Genomic DNA, 13,337 nt, shown 5'->3' on the forward strand with positions numbered 1-13,337 from the left:
GTGAGGACACAGCTTTGCCAGGAAATCCCTCCCTCTCTCCCAGGTTGTCCTTCTACCCAAAGCCAGGGGACTGAAGTCCAAAGCAAACAAACCATGGAGGAAAGGGGGACTGTGACACTTGCTGGTTGCTTGAGCCCTTGCAGAGAGGGCTGTGGGACCTCTGAGCACCTTCTCCCAAAAAGGAGGAAGGTCTTCCTTATCCCCCAGCCAAGACAATGGGAGAACAAGTGGGACCCTCACAGCCCTTTCTTCCTGGCAGAGGATCCTGGCAGAGGTGATGGACCTTGACCTGACATGATTTTCTATTGTCAGGACTTCCACCTTCTGCCAGCTGGATAGAAAAAGGGGACCAAAAGGGGTTCAAATGACATTCCATAGGAGAGACTTACGTGCTGCTCAAACACGCTGCTGCAGGTAATATATGCACACAGATCATCTTATGCTGTTATGCTTCCATGTTTTTACACCCCTGGGACATTTTAACACATGCTAAATATTTTGGGCTGGGTTTTGTTTTGTTTGTTTGGTCTTTTGTCCTCCTGGTTTTCCTGCATTTGTGTCAAGAAGGAGAGAGATGTCAGCACACAGCAGGGAGGTGCAGCAGAGGCCGGGGGGCTGTTGGCACCAGGCAAAGCAGCAAGAGGCAGCTACTGTCAAAATGCCCTTCCCTTGCCTCCAGTATGGGCTTCCTCCTGATACAAAATTGCCCTCCTCCCAAATGCACCAATTCATGCCTTTCCCCTGGAGATGAAAACACAAAGGGCTGCACATATTTTCAATAGAAAGCTTTGGGATTGCCCAGTAAGTAATCACAGGAAAAAAAATAGGTCTAAAATAGTGTTAGACACCACGGGGTTTTTTTGATTTCTAATTACCAGACAGTAATCTCACTCCTTTCCTGCTCGGTCCTGCTTCTTTGTCTCTCCCCCATCCTGCAGCCTTGCCCTCTCCCTTGCTCCCCCTGGCCTCTCCATCCCCCAGAGAAGGCTCTGGGAATGAATGCTGAGGAGAGGAGTGGGGTCTATGCTGGCCCCACTAGGGGCTAACCCTGTCATTGGTCCCATTAACACTTCCAGCACCCCCAGACTCAGGAGGACTCAGGCAGGGAACAGGGTTGAGCCCTGGGGCACACTCACTTTCTCCAGATAAAGGGTAATATCCTTCCTGTTGACTCCCAGCCCTCCTTGGGTTTTGGCCTAGATGTGGCTGAATAAAAGTGCTTTTTTGTTTTTAAAAAACCCGCAGCTTCTGTGTTTATGGTTCATATTAACCATAATTTTTTCATTGGAAAAATAAAACCCTGCCTGTTACTGGTCTCTTTTTCACAGCTAATTCACAGCCAAAGGAAGGAGATTGGTAGGTTCATCCTTTTAGCAGAGCAAAAACTCTTTCTCCAGCTGTCCTCACCTCCCTCTAAAGACATGGACCCATGCTCTTTCTTGGGAAGGATGCACTTGCTGTGTTGTCACCATGTCTTGTTTTGTAGGGGTGATCCAGGAACACACAGACACATGTCAATCAAGACAAACTTGTGTGTTCCTAGGGAAGCAGTCACCGTAGCAGCCAAGGAAGACCTCAGAAGCTCCAATTCTCATTACAGGTCTTGATTATGAAGACCAAGAGGAAAAGCACTCACCATCCAAACTAATTTTACCTATGGCATTAATTATGAGGATGCAGGGTTATCAGTGATGCTATGTTTTTCCTAAACACCTCAGATTTCCACATCAGTGGGAAGTTACTTGATTCAAGCATAAGTGCTGAAAAATTCAGTCTTGAGCGCTCACATCTGTGCAGGCTTGGGATCCATTGATTTCATGTGTGGCAACTACACGGAGAACTAGTACTTATGCCCTGGTCACCCTGCCATCAAACAGCTTTAATAGTTCATTTCAGACTAAATCCCTCACATCAGCTCACACAAATGAGGTCTGCATTGCCATCTGTAGGCAATGAGCTTAAGGAACAGTGTGGCTGTTGGGCTGCTGTATTTTGGTTTTGGTTTTTTGGTTTTTTTGGGTTTTTTTTTATCCTTTTGTTTTGCTTGCATGAAAGATAACAGAAATAATGAAAGAAAGGGCAAGGCATCATCACAAAAAGGTAATTCCAGCTGTGGAAAGCACCTCCTCCAAGCTCTGTTAGGCACCATGTTAGGCACCTTTCAACTTCAAAAGCCTTAGAAAGGAACAAACGAAACCCTCAAAGCCAATTGCGAGTTTCCTATATCTCTTTATTGACCGCCACTAACCACATTCTCAGGTGGAGTGCCAGATACCAGTGTGAGAGGTGGAGCTACCCTAGAAGTACAGCAAGAGAAAGGGACACGGAGTGTTACACACAGGGAGGGGAGAGCTGGCTGGGGATGTGAAGCCTCTGCACAGCGGTGAGTCCCTCTCTCTCCCCCAAGGGCCTACTAAGACCGTGGAAAGACGTGCTTGTCCTCGTGTCAGTTGTCCCTAAGGGAAACGACAGGGTAGTGGTGTGAACAGGTACACTTTAAACACTTTTCCAAAAAAAAAAAAGTCACCTTGCAACCCCTGAAGGTAAGGCGTTATTATTCCTTCTGCTAATGCAATGAATTCATGGCACATTCGTGAAATATACGCAGGATCTTAGGTGTGGGGCTTGGCTCTGTTGCTTTTTTGTTAAGAGTAAATTGTGTAGAGCAAGTCTGCAGGGCTTTTTCCTCTGCTCCATGCCTCGCCTCAAGACTTGGTGTGCCAGGAGCCAGTGTTTCTTGTGCACTCCCTCCTACCTGATGGTGGCCATGGACTACAGCACCAGACAAAGACCCTTTCAGAAAGAACAAGAGCGCAGCAGCGCACGCCATCCGTGCCATCCCCATAGCACAGCTCACAGGTTTAAGCTTCAAAGTCCACCAGCCAGCCCATCCCAGGGAAAGGGGAAAAAAAAAAAAAAAAAAAAAGAAACAAACAAACAAAAAAAAGAAACAAAGGGGGCGTGAGGGGGAAAACAACAAAATAAATCCCTCTGGATATTCACTGATATCTACACAATGGCTCTGGGAATGAGACCTGCAGACAGTGGCAGCCTGCACACCGCAGCAGCAGCAGGCTTAGGAGGAAGGCGCAGAGGTGGGCTTCTCCTCCCGGGACACGGGAATGGGCCTCTCGGTGTGGCTGGCATCCATGTTGGAGGGAACCTTGGGGCCCGAGAAGGTCAGCATGCCATCATTGGACAGGGAGCAGGTGATGGCAGCCTGGTCCACGTTGGTGGGCAGGCGGTACCGGCGGTGAAATTCACGGGAGATGTAGCCGTGGTCATCCTGAGAGGCAGCAGAGAAAGGGGCGAAGGCCCATCAGAACCCCCCCAGCACCATAACCTGCCCCCCTCCTCCAGACCCTGTGGCTCCATCAGAGGAGAGTCCACGTTGGCTGACAGTGACATTGCACTGCCAGTATCACTGGGCGCATCTCTGCTTTTTATTTTATTTTATTCTAGAAGGTGCAGTCATCCCCTGTGGTGCCCCTGAAGCTGCAAAAGCTGAGCAGAGCAGTGGGGTGTGACTGGGGCCATGTTATAGCTTGGGTTCTTATTAGGATGAGGGCCCAGCCACAGCCTCCAATTTCAAAGGATGCTTGGAGAGAAAGTCTGGGGTTCTGCAAAGGTAAAAGAGACGCACATACGTGCACCCGTGTATTCCCTTACCAGGCAGCAATACCACATAGCCAAAGAACACAATTCTGGTCTGCTTTTTTCTGGCCAAAAGAATGAGAAATGCAATTCATTTTATTTTTTTTTTTAAGTCAACCATGAAAATGGCTGCTGCCTTCCTCTGGAAAAAATAACTATATTAAAAAATACATACTGTTTCCAGGCTAGAGCTTTGCCTGGCCAAAAAAGTATATGAGAAGAATTAAACTCCTGCTGGTATAATTCACTTTTCGACCCCCACAGATATTTCCATGACATACGTGTTAAAAGTTTCCAAGCCTGAGGCACTCCGTTGTTTTTTCTTTTGTTTTGTTTGCTCTTGCTTTTCTCTCTCAGATCAGCATATGAAAACTCTGTTTTCACTAAGGGTTCTGGTTTATGAAAACTCAGCCATGCTTCGGCAGTGCCAGATGATGTTCTTTGTCTGGTCTAGGGTTATTAGTGAACAATGGACATCGTCATGGGACAGTTATGGAACTTGATGATTGAAAATAAACAAGAGAGGAGTGGATTAGCTTGTTATAGTCAGATATCAGGTTGGGGCTCTATGGGAACAGGCCATGCCAACAATGAGAATCAATAAATAACTCCTTATTCAATTCTTTTTTTCCCTTCAACTGAGGCCTGTCAAGAAGAAAGAAAACAGAGCTCAATTCGCCAGCTGCTCTACTGTCACTGTCTCTTCCACTTACCTGTCTTTCACTGTGCTTGCCATGAATTTCCACGAAGTCATCAATAATCTTCACACTCAGGTCTTCAGGAGAGAAGTGTTTTACATCCAGCATAATTGTAAACTTGTCCCGGTCGGACCTCACCTGAAACAAAAATTGTTAGACAGTAGAAATTGAGCTCTAAGCAAGAAGGCAGCACAAGCTTCACAGCAGCTTTAAAGTCAGAGAAGGGGTGGTCTGGCAGCAGCACAGTATTCCCTTTGGCAACTATGGACCTCAGCAGGGGTCTTCCTTTCCATCGTGGGGACCCAGAGACATTCTGAGGCTATGGTAAATGTCCACACCATACTGCTCTGGGGTGATGTGTCAGTTCTCAAAGCTGTTCTTGTGTGAGGGACCCACTCAGTGATCTGCCAGATGTAGTGGACATTTATGCTCAGCAGTAAGTGGGGATGGAACCCAGATAGCACGTATTTTATCCTTTCATCCTTTCAGTGATTCCCAGTTTCCTTGTAGTCTTAGCTCAGTCCCTGAGCTTCAGACCAGACCAGTAGCTATACACTCCTCCTACACACTCCTTTTGGAGATTTGCTCCTTGGTCCTCCAGTGTGGGCTTGCAAAAAGCCCACCAAGCTCCTGAACTGGAGGAGAGGGCTAGAGGAAGTTCCCATTCACCGAGGTCCTCTCCCACACCAAGCTGCCCTCATGGGCACTTGTTCCAGCAGCAGCCTAGCTCTTCCTTTGACATATGGCTAGTGGGTGTGAGGGCAGGAAAAGCAGCCTTTTATATGTTGGAAACAACCTTTGGGAGCCAAAATGGTTTCCATTTCTAGAAGGGAAGCCTTCTCCCTGGGGAGGGCTTCCCTCTGTGCCCAAAAAGAGGCAGGTGTGCAGTGCTCAGTGGTGAGCTGGAGGTCTCCTCTCCCCCTCGTACCCCCTCATACAGCCACTGGCCCACATCAGCAAGTTGTGGGTGAGGAGGAGTGGGTGGAGATGTAAGGAGGGAGAAGAAGGGAAAGGAGAGGAAGCCAAAGGGCCCTTACCTCTGAAATGCCTGACTCCAGCACGCTGCGGAAGAGGGACTGCCTGTAGTAAGGGCTGATAGTGGAAGAGAACAAAGGCAGGAGATCGTACTCGAGGAGACCCTCTCCAAAAAACTGGTCAAACAAACGGCTTGGAATGAGGGGTCCCAGAGCACGCTTGAACCAGGGGTGCTGGATGGTAATGTCCATGCTTGCGGCTGCAAGGGGAGAGTAGTAGGGGCAGTGCAGTCACTGGGGAGACAGCGATGCCTTGGCTGGAGTGCACAGTGCAGCCCCAGGGAAGCTCCCCCTATATATACCGGTCTCTCAGAATGAAGGCATTAGTGGGATTTCACTGGAAAGACATGATCTCATGGAGAAGGCAACGCGGTCAGCAGAAATGCGGAGACTGACCTGGAAATTACAGTCTGGTGGGAATCGGCGCCAGATCTCCCGGAGGGGCGATGCCAGGCAGCAGGTGGTGAGACACGGGGAGCCCAGGGGTGCCAGCAGGTTCTCTATAGGATTAAGCAGGCTAAAAGGGACACCCCTGTGGCTGTCTCAAGGACGCTTGTGAAGGAAGTCTGCTCTGTGGGTCTTCATAACCCGCCCTTGGCTTCTTGTTAATTTACTTCTGTTTCTGCCCCTCCTTGAATGGAGACACAAAGTCTCTTCCAAATAAATGAAATAGCTTTCTTCCAAGTGAGGAAAAAGGGTGTGATTCAGGTTGAAGAAAGGGAAGCTCTTTTGTGGCATGCTAAAAAGTGTCTCTGACACTTATGAGGGGCCTGACAAGCCTGGCATGGGGATCCTGGAAAGGGGCTGGCTGGGAAGCAGGACTGATGCATGATGCAGAGCATGAATGTGGGTTTGACAAAACAGAAATTCTTGAAAAACAAATACTGAGCCAAAAAAAAAAAAAAAAAAAAAAAAAAAAGAAGGAAAAATAAGTTTGGTCACCGACCATAACAACAGTCCCAAAGCTGCTCTTGAGTGTCCTTGTGCTTTGGTTTGGGGGTGTTGTGGGAGATTAATTTATCTCCCAGTGTCACGACGCAGATCCTGCTTAACTTGCATTTCTGCTTATGGCTGTTTTGCATTTCTGTCTCATTGAGAGCTGCCTTTAAGTGGTCATCCAGAATCCTAGATGGATTGGGGAAGGAGCGTGTGGACAGCCCACTGCAGGAGCAGCAAGCTCTTCCAGAGACCTGAGGCAGCTGGGCAGTGAAAAGACAGTGAAGTTGCTTCTCTCCACAGCGTGGGTCAGCATGAAGTTGTGGCAACAGACAAAACCTCATTTCCACTAAAACCAGTGGTGTAGGGACTGCATCCTAAGGGCTTTTTGGATAGCAGAAGCACCTATGTCAGGAGTCCTGTGCACCTCAGCACCTTTTGCAATCAGTGGAGAACAAGGGAGTGAGAGGAGAGGACACCTCCAGAAATACTTCAGAGCTGAGAGGCTGAATCATCCTCTTATGGTGCCAGGGAATAACCAAACTGAGGGTGACTGAGATCCTGGCATCAGTGTTTTGGGAGAATTGTGTGCAACCTGGGCCAGAAGAGGTATATTCAGAAAAGTGTTGAGGCAAAGTGACATTCAGCTGAATATCATCAAGCTTCTAGGTACTACTTGGTCTGGGAAAGTCCTTGGCCTTGGGTCCCACACATGACCCCTTCCCACACCCCACTTGGAGACAGGTGAGGAAAAATGGGAATCAGAGGATCCTGTTACAGAGGCTTTCCTTTATGCGAAGTAAAGGCTGAGCAGAAAAACACCCAACAAAGCAATGAGATTACTGAGAAGACCAACAAGGGTTTAGGTTCAACCTCACCTAGTTCAGTCAAGAAAAGGACGTGTTGTCTGGCCATGATTTTGTGTATGAAGGTTTTTCTAAAGTCAGGTGCCAAAACTAGATCAATGCTTTCTCAAGGACTGGGGGAAAAAAGACCAACAGGGAGACCCAACCCCCCATTCAGTCCCATTCTCCCAAATCTGTCATTTGTCACACAGAGTGAAAGCAAACAAGAGCCATAAAGCACTTTCAAGATTTTTTCTCAAGAGCTCTATGAAGTTTAAGTTCTTGTCCGAGGAGAGAAGAAAATATCTCCTCAGCCACCCAGTATCAGAGACCTTCTAACCTGTATTTAACCACAGAGCAACAGTGACCTGATACATGCAGAATGAAAGGAGAGATACCAGAGCAGGTTTGAATCCCAAGCCACTCACTGGAGCACACAAAGCACATGATTACTTTGGCTCGTAGAGGAGCAGGTGGGAACTGTCTCCTGACACAGAAAGTGGACAGATTTGGGGATCTGACATATCATTCAGTCCCCAGCCATATGTGGATGCAATCCCTGCAGTGTGTAATGCCTTCCTACATCCTAAACCTGGAGTTATACCAGGATAACAGGGAAGCAGCACACGCAATGTCAAACTCCTCTCTGGGCATCTTTCAGTTCTTAAGAAATTGCCAGACTCCTGAGTTCTGACCTCCAATATATTCCCCATGTAGGAACAGGACAAATTATTGGAGCAGAGAGGAAGAAGGGAGCCCAGGCACTCTGAACCTCTCTCAGCATCACTGCCCAGCAGCACATTAGAGCTCTTAGGCACCAGGAAAGCAGCTGCTTGCCTACAGAGCACCACTTCTCTCACAGGAAAGCCCAACAAAATCCATCATCCACCATCAGCCTGAAGCCTCCTCTAGGATCAGGGCATTTATGTGTTCAATGTGATCAGAGCACCCCATATGTTCAGCAGAATGATGGAAATAGGATGCTGAGAGAAAAACAACAAATATCAATTTCATCTAAATGTATGTATTTACCACACATTCTAATACTTGAAAAGTGACAATAAGCTTTATGGTTTTATGTCTTTAGTTTCTTCTGGAACCACATTTTCATGGCTCTCCCTTGAATTAATCATACCTACTTTTGTCTTTGATGGACATCTTTGTCTTCCATGGGCAAAATATTTCACTAAAATGTAGCTTTCATTTATTGTAGACTTTTTCTGATACAGACTTTACACTGTCTCCATGCCTCTGAGCAACAAGCAATCTCCCGAGACCCACAACATCTAACTTAAAATGGTCTAAAACTTAGGTGTCCTGTGCAAATGAGTTGTCCAGGCATCCTGTCCAGTCAGTAGAGAGAGACAGATGCCCCCAGATGGCTCACACAGTAACGTAGGTGGCTAGGAAAAGTGAAATGTGACACCTTTCAGCAGTGCATACACCTCAGCTGACTAACCAGGGAGCCTAGACAGCAGCCTTAGGGGAGGCAATTTTAATGCTAACCTGCTTCTGCTCAAGCAGAACTGGTCAGATTAGTCCTATCCAGTGTGATCAGTGCCTCCTCTCAGAAAGTACCAAGAGGGAGTACCAAGAGTGAAATGGAAGTCAATGAACTCCACTGGCACTGGATTAGATTAAGAATTTGGTATGAGAGAAGACAGCAACCACTGTGCATCAGTTCAGGGGACCAGACTTTTCACAGGATCAAAGATTCATAGAATGGTTTGGGTTGGAAGGGACCTTAAAGAACATCTGCTTCCAAGCCCCCTGCATGGGCAGGGACACCTCCCACCAGACCAGGTTGCTCACAGCCCCATCCAGCCTGGCCTTGAACACTGCCAGGGAAAGGACACCCACAACCTCACTCGGCAACCTGTGCCAGTGTCTCACCACCCTCATTGTGAAGAAATTCTTCCTAATATCCAATATTAACCTATCATTTCCCAGCATCATAATCACCTACCAAAGAAAAGCAGTGAGATTTGTTGTCATTTCTATAAAAGGAAGAAAAATCAGTGTATATATTTAAGAGCACATGCAAAACCAATGCATCACAGCAGTTTTTCACCAAGTCTCATTGCAACTTTGGAATATTGAGTCCAGCTCAAAAGGTCTTCCAGTAGGATCTATTGCCTATCTCACCTTTGGAAGGAAGAATCCCTTCCTAAACTGTCATGCATATTTGTCAGCACATGAGACATGTAGTAAAGCATGCTGCCCAGGACAAGCTGCAGAAATTCTAGAGTATTTGAGTAAAGCAGGCATCTTTGTAAAAAAGCACAACCCCTGCTTGCATTTAGCTGCTACTGGTTTGTCCATGTGACTGACTGTCACCTGCCAGTTTCTAGGTAAATCCAGTTTCTAATCCACATGCCAAGCTTTGTACAAGCCCAGTGTGAAGAGAGGAGCAAGTATTGAAGTGGAGCAGTGACTGGTCAGGTGTAGCTGTAGAGGGTTTGTATGTGATTCTGAAGTGCTAATTTAAAGGAGGTGACTGTTCCCAAGTGGAGTGTTGCAGCCGCTGGAGAGCCAAGAAAAGCAACCTCTCTGCTCTGATCTGCATGTCCTCTTCAGTCAAGTGGCCTCTGGTAACCTGCACTGGGTACAACTCCTCAGATGGCTCTTAGAGAAAACAGGACTGAGTTCCAGTGCTCGTTCTTTCAAACCTGTCAACCCAAATGGGTACAACCATAATCATTTTGATGGTCCTCTACATTTAGATGTAAGCTGTTTAGAGGCAATATAAAGGAGAGATTAATCTCTGCCAATATTTAATGATAAAATTGTTGCAGCATGACAATTAAATTAAGTTTACCCTTTGAAGGAACATTTTTACGAAATACAAAAAGGAGTTGATGACAGCTACACAGAGCAGGTAACAATGGGATTTTGTTACAAGTTTTCTTCCTCCCTGTGTTCCAGTGGTGGAAAATACTACATAATATGTGTGCGGGAGCTGGTGAGTTGGAAAAAAATTATCATGATTTACTTAATTTTACATAGACCTAACTTTGAAAAAGGTGCAAGAAGTCCACAGAAATCACTATGCAAGCAGCCAAGGTGAAAGGCAGGCTCACTAGGAAGCCAGCATTATCAGTTTTGGCTTATGAGCTTCTAGCCACTTACTAAAAGTTCTCCCTAGAAATGAGCACAGAGCATTTATTTCTTTCTTTTTAAGGGAAGAGTCCTTTCTTTAGAACACTCATTTCCTATTTTTCAGACACATGCATGCCACCCAGGGCTTTGCCATCATCAGGAGCTGCAAACCTTTCTACCATATCTGACCTGGCATGCTGACTGGGGAAGGAGCAACTGATTATAACTGCAGCTAAACTCCTTTTTCTCTACACTCAACTCCCCACCAAATACCACAGGAAGTACTGAATACTGTTGATATCTTGCTACAGTTTATTATGGATGTGAGGCCTTGTTATCAGTGCAGCCTCCACACCACACTTAACTGTGGTTGGGGCTGGAGGGCTAACATAATGGAAGGGCTAACATGAGAGAAGGCAGAGGTTATATTCTTTTTTAAAATTTATTTATTTTTTATTGGATGAATAAGTGTTTCTTCTCGAAAGCAAAGAGAAGTCTTGAAAAACCCACTTTGAGGATAGTTCATAGCAAGAAAGGAGCCAGTTAGTGGGAGGGTTGCTATAGATCTAGGAGCCTAACTTTCAGCAAGTGTGTTTAAAAACTAAACAAAACAAAACAACACCCAAGCAACAAAAAGCCCTTGATTTTCTTTTCTTTTAAACATTAGTGCACCCCTAGAGAACCATGCAAATTCTGTGCCTCCCAAAGAGTCATGAGCTGCCCACTTGAGAGCAGGTGGGCAATGCCCTGGACTCCAGCAGCTTGGCTTCAAGAGCCAGGGACTAAGCTCATCCTGGTGTAAGTAATCACAGATCCCTCTGCCCTCGTCTCTGCATCTTTTGCTTGATGAACATTCAGCCCCTGTACCACAGTTTTGTCCCAGATCATTTTTGTCCTATGAGGACCATGACTGCAAAGTGCTGAACGCTGGAGCGAGAGAACGATCACACAGGGGACAAGTTAAGGAGGTGACATTTCTAGTTTTTCACCTAAAAAGAAACTTTTGTCCCACTGTTTTTAAGGCATAATCCTCTGTTTTATTGTTGGCCATTGGGCTTCTCTTTCCTCTCCAACATCTTGTTCTTCCCTATTTTATTGGGTTGGGATGATTTTTATTTCCTGGCTTATAGCTATCCACAGACAGATTTACTGTTCAGCTGTACACTGGAAAAATTAAATATCTACTCTCCTCATACAAAGAATGATATTTATTTTATCTAAAGAATTTATATAATACCAACAGTCTGCCTTGGTGCAGCCAAAGAGGCTTAAAAAATTACTAGCAATCCCTTTTTTCCACCTCAGAGGCCACATCCTAAACACTGAACAAATCCCATCAGTGTTTAGGGCACATAACATCATTGTTGTCCAATCAATGGTGAATTTACGTGCTGTTAATCCTTGGCATTCATTCAAACAAGCTCAGCAAGTTTTAGCAGCACAATGCATTTTATGTTTTCATCAATGGATTTGCATAGGGAATGAGAGATGCTCTTTGCTTCCCAGTCTGCAGCAGCAAGCCCAGGGAGTGGGAAACGCAGAGAGCATCAAGCACACCCAGAGCACAGGAGAACTGGAACAGGAGCAGGTTTGGAAATATGGAGTTGCTAAGCAATTATGCTTCTCCCCATCTCAAGAATCATAGAATGGTTTGGGTTGGAAGGGACCTTAAAGACCATCTAGTTCCAACCCCCCTGGCAAGGGCTTGCACACCTTTCGCCGTAGATCTCAGAGCACTTTCCAGAGGAGGTATCAGCACAGTGACTGGCAACAAGTGAAATGACTTCTCACCCAGAAAGGCAGAGGTACAATTTGAGCCCTTCTCATTCCCCTTGTCTTTCCTGTAAATAAAACTACTTCCCTTGCAACTCCACAGAGCTTGCTGCTCAGAGTCCTTTTGCCTTGCAACCAGATCTCATCTCCATAAGTTTTCCATGCTCTCTCTTCCTGCAGCATAAAATAGTCTCTCTGCTCTGGAAATTACACCCATTTTTTTCCAAAATGAGAATTTGAGAGTGTAGGGTTGTTTCGTGACATGATATTTACTCAGCCAGAGCAAATCATTACGCTCGGTGACACAACAGTTTGAGGAATTAAAACCTTGGTTATTTTTCAGAGGAAAGGAGAAATTGTGTCCATCGTGGGGTTTTTTTGTATGAATCTCTACCAAATAGATAAATGAATAAATAAAATACATATTTAGATGGAGACTTTTTTTTTAAGAAAGAAAAAAGAAAATCAAAACTTGCTCTATGGTTCTTTCATTTTGCAAATTAATTTTTTTTCTTCCAGTACTCTTGACTCTTTAGGTGTGGGTTATTTCTCCATTCCTGCACTGAATAGATCATCCTACTCAGTCTACAGCAGACCAATCACACTGATTTTTTTTTTCTCTAATCAACACCCAGCCAATGCACTGGAATGGTGTGGCATCCAAGGAGGAGCAGGAGTATCACATGGAATGCTTTACTGTAAAAAATCACTCAGCAAATAGGCAATGTGTAAGGAAGCAGATGAGACCAGGGCAGTGTCTGTGGAGGGGGAAAAGAAACTGCAGAAGAGATTAATCAGGAAGAAAAGTGATTTTGTCTGCTGGTTCAGGAAAAGAGGGAAATTCAAGAAGTGGCACTGAAGTAGTGAGGAACGAGAGGCAGGAGGACACTTGTAGAAGCACTGGAAGAAGAATGGATGAAGCTATGTCATGGAAGGAGAATGGTTTGTACAGGGCAAACAGATCCATAAAGGATGTTCTGCAAACCCTGCAGCCACTTGGTTACTCTGCAACAAACATGATTCTGCATACAGTCCTGATTTGAGTATGCCTTTCACTAAGCTTGGAGAGGGAACAGTAGGCACCAAAGGCAGATATCCTTACATGAACTTTTAAATCACCCAGGAAATCTCAAAAAAAAGGCCTAATTGCAGGTGATGCTGTGGTAGTATTTTAGTGTTCAGGTGTAAATTTGCACTGGGAACTGAGTTGTTTGTAGGTGTTAAAGGGACTGACAGATTAGCTGACAGAGAAGACAGGAGATGGGCAGGGCATAAAGGCAATATCAGATCTAAAAGGG

The 13,337-nt window shown here is 45.6% G+C and overlaps 1 protein-coding gene and 1 long non-coding RNA gene across 2 annotated transcripts; one reads left to right on the forward strand and one right to left on the reverse strand.

The window, feature by feature from the left end:
• Window positions 1–315: 315 nt before the first annotated feature.
• LOC139799793 (uncharacterized) lies at window positions 316–1,591 on the forward strand. Its single transcript, XR_011727473.1, has 3 exons — window positions 316–414; window positions 1,329–1,356; window positions 1,487–1,591. It is a non-coding gene; the product is annotated as an uncharacterized lncRNA (long non-coding RNA).
• A 1,349-nt stretch (window positions 1,592–2,940) lies between these two features.
• CRYAA (crystallin alpha A) lies at window positions 2,941–5,667 on the reverse strand. Its single transcript, XM_071752144.1, has 3 exons — window positions 5,390–5,667; window positions 4,368–4,490; window positions 2,941–3,286 (listed from the first exon to the last, which is right to left on the reverse strand). The coding sequence occupies exons 1-3, from the start codon at window positions 5,576–5,578 to the stop codon at window positions 3,077–3,079; spliced, it is 522 nt and encodes a 173-aa protein (XP_071608245.1). The 5' UTR covers window positions 5,579–5,667; the 3' UTR covers window positions 2,941–3,076.
• Window positions 5,668–13,337: the final 7,670 nt, after the last annotated feature.

The sequence above is a fragment of the Heliangelus exortis genome, chromosome 1, assembly GCF_036169615.1.
Source record: "Heliangelus exortis chromosome 1, bHelExo1.hap1, whole genome shotgun sequence".
Taxonomy (NCBI): Eukaryota; Metazoa; Chordata; class Aves; order Apodiformes; family Trochilidae; genus Heliangelus; species Heliangelus exortis.

Bases quoted from the DNA above. Each gene is read 5' to 3' on its own strand.
- CRYAA (XM_071752144.1), bottom strand. From the start codon at position 5,578: ATGGACATTACCATCCAGCACCCCTGGTTCAAGCGTGCTCTGGGACCC. The intron at 4,491-5,389 runs GTAAGGGCCCTT...TTTTTGTTTCAG, and splicing joins TGGAGTCAGGCATTTCAGAG to GTGAGGTCCGACCGGGACAA. The intron at 3,287-4,367 runs GTAAGTGGAAGA...GCTGCCTCTCAG, and splicing joins GCAAGCACAGTGAAAGACAG to GATGACCACGGCTACATCTC.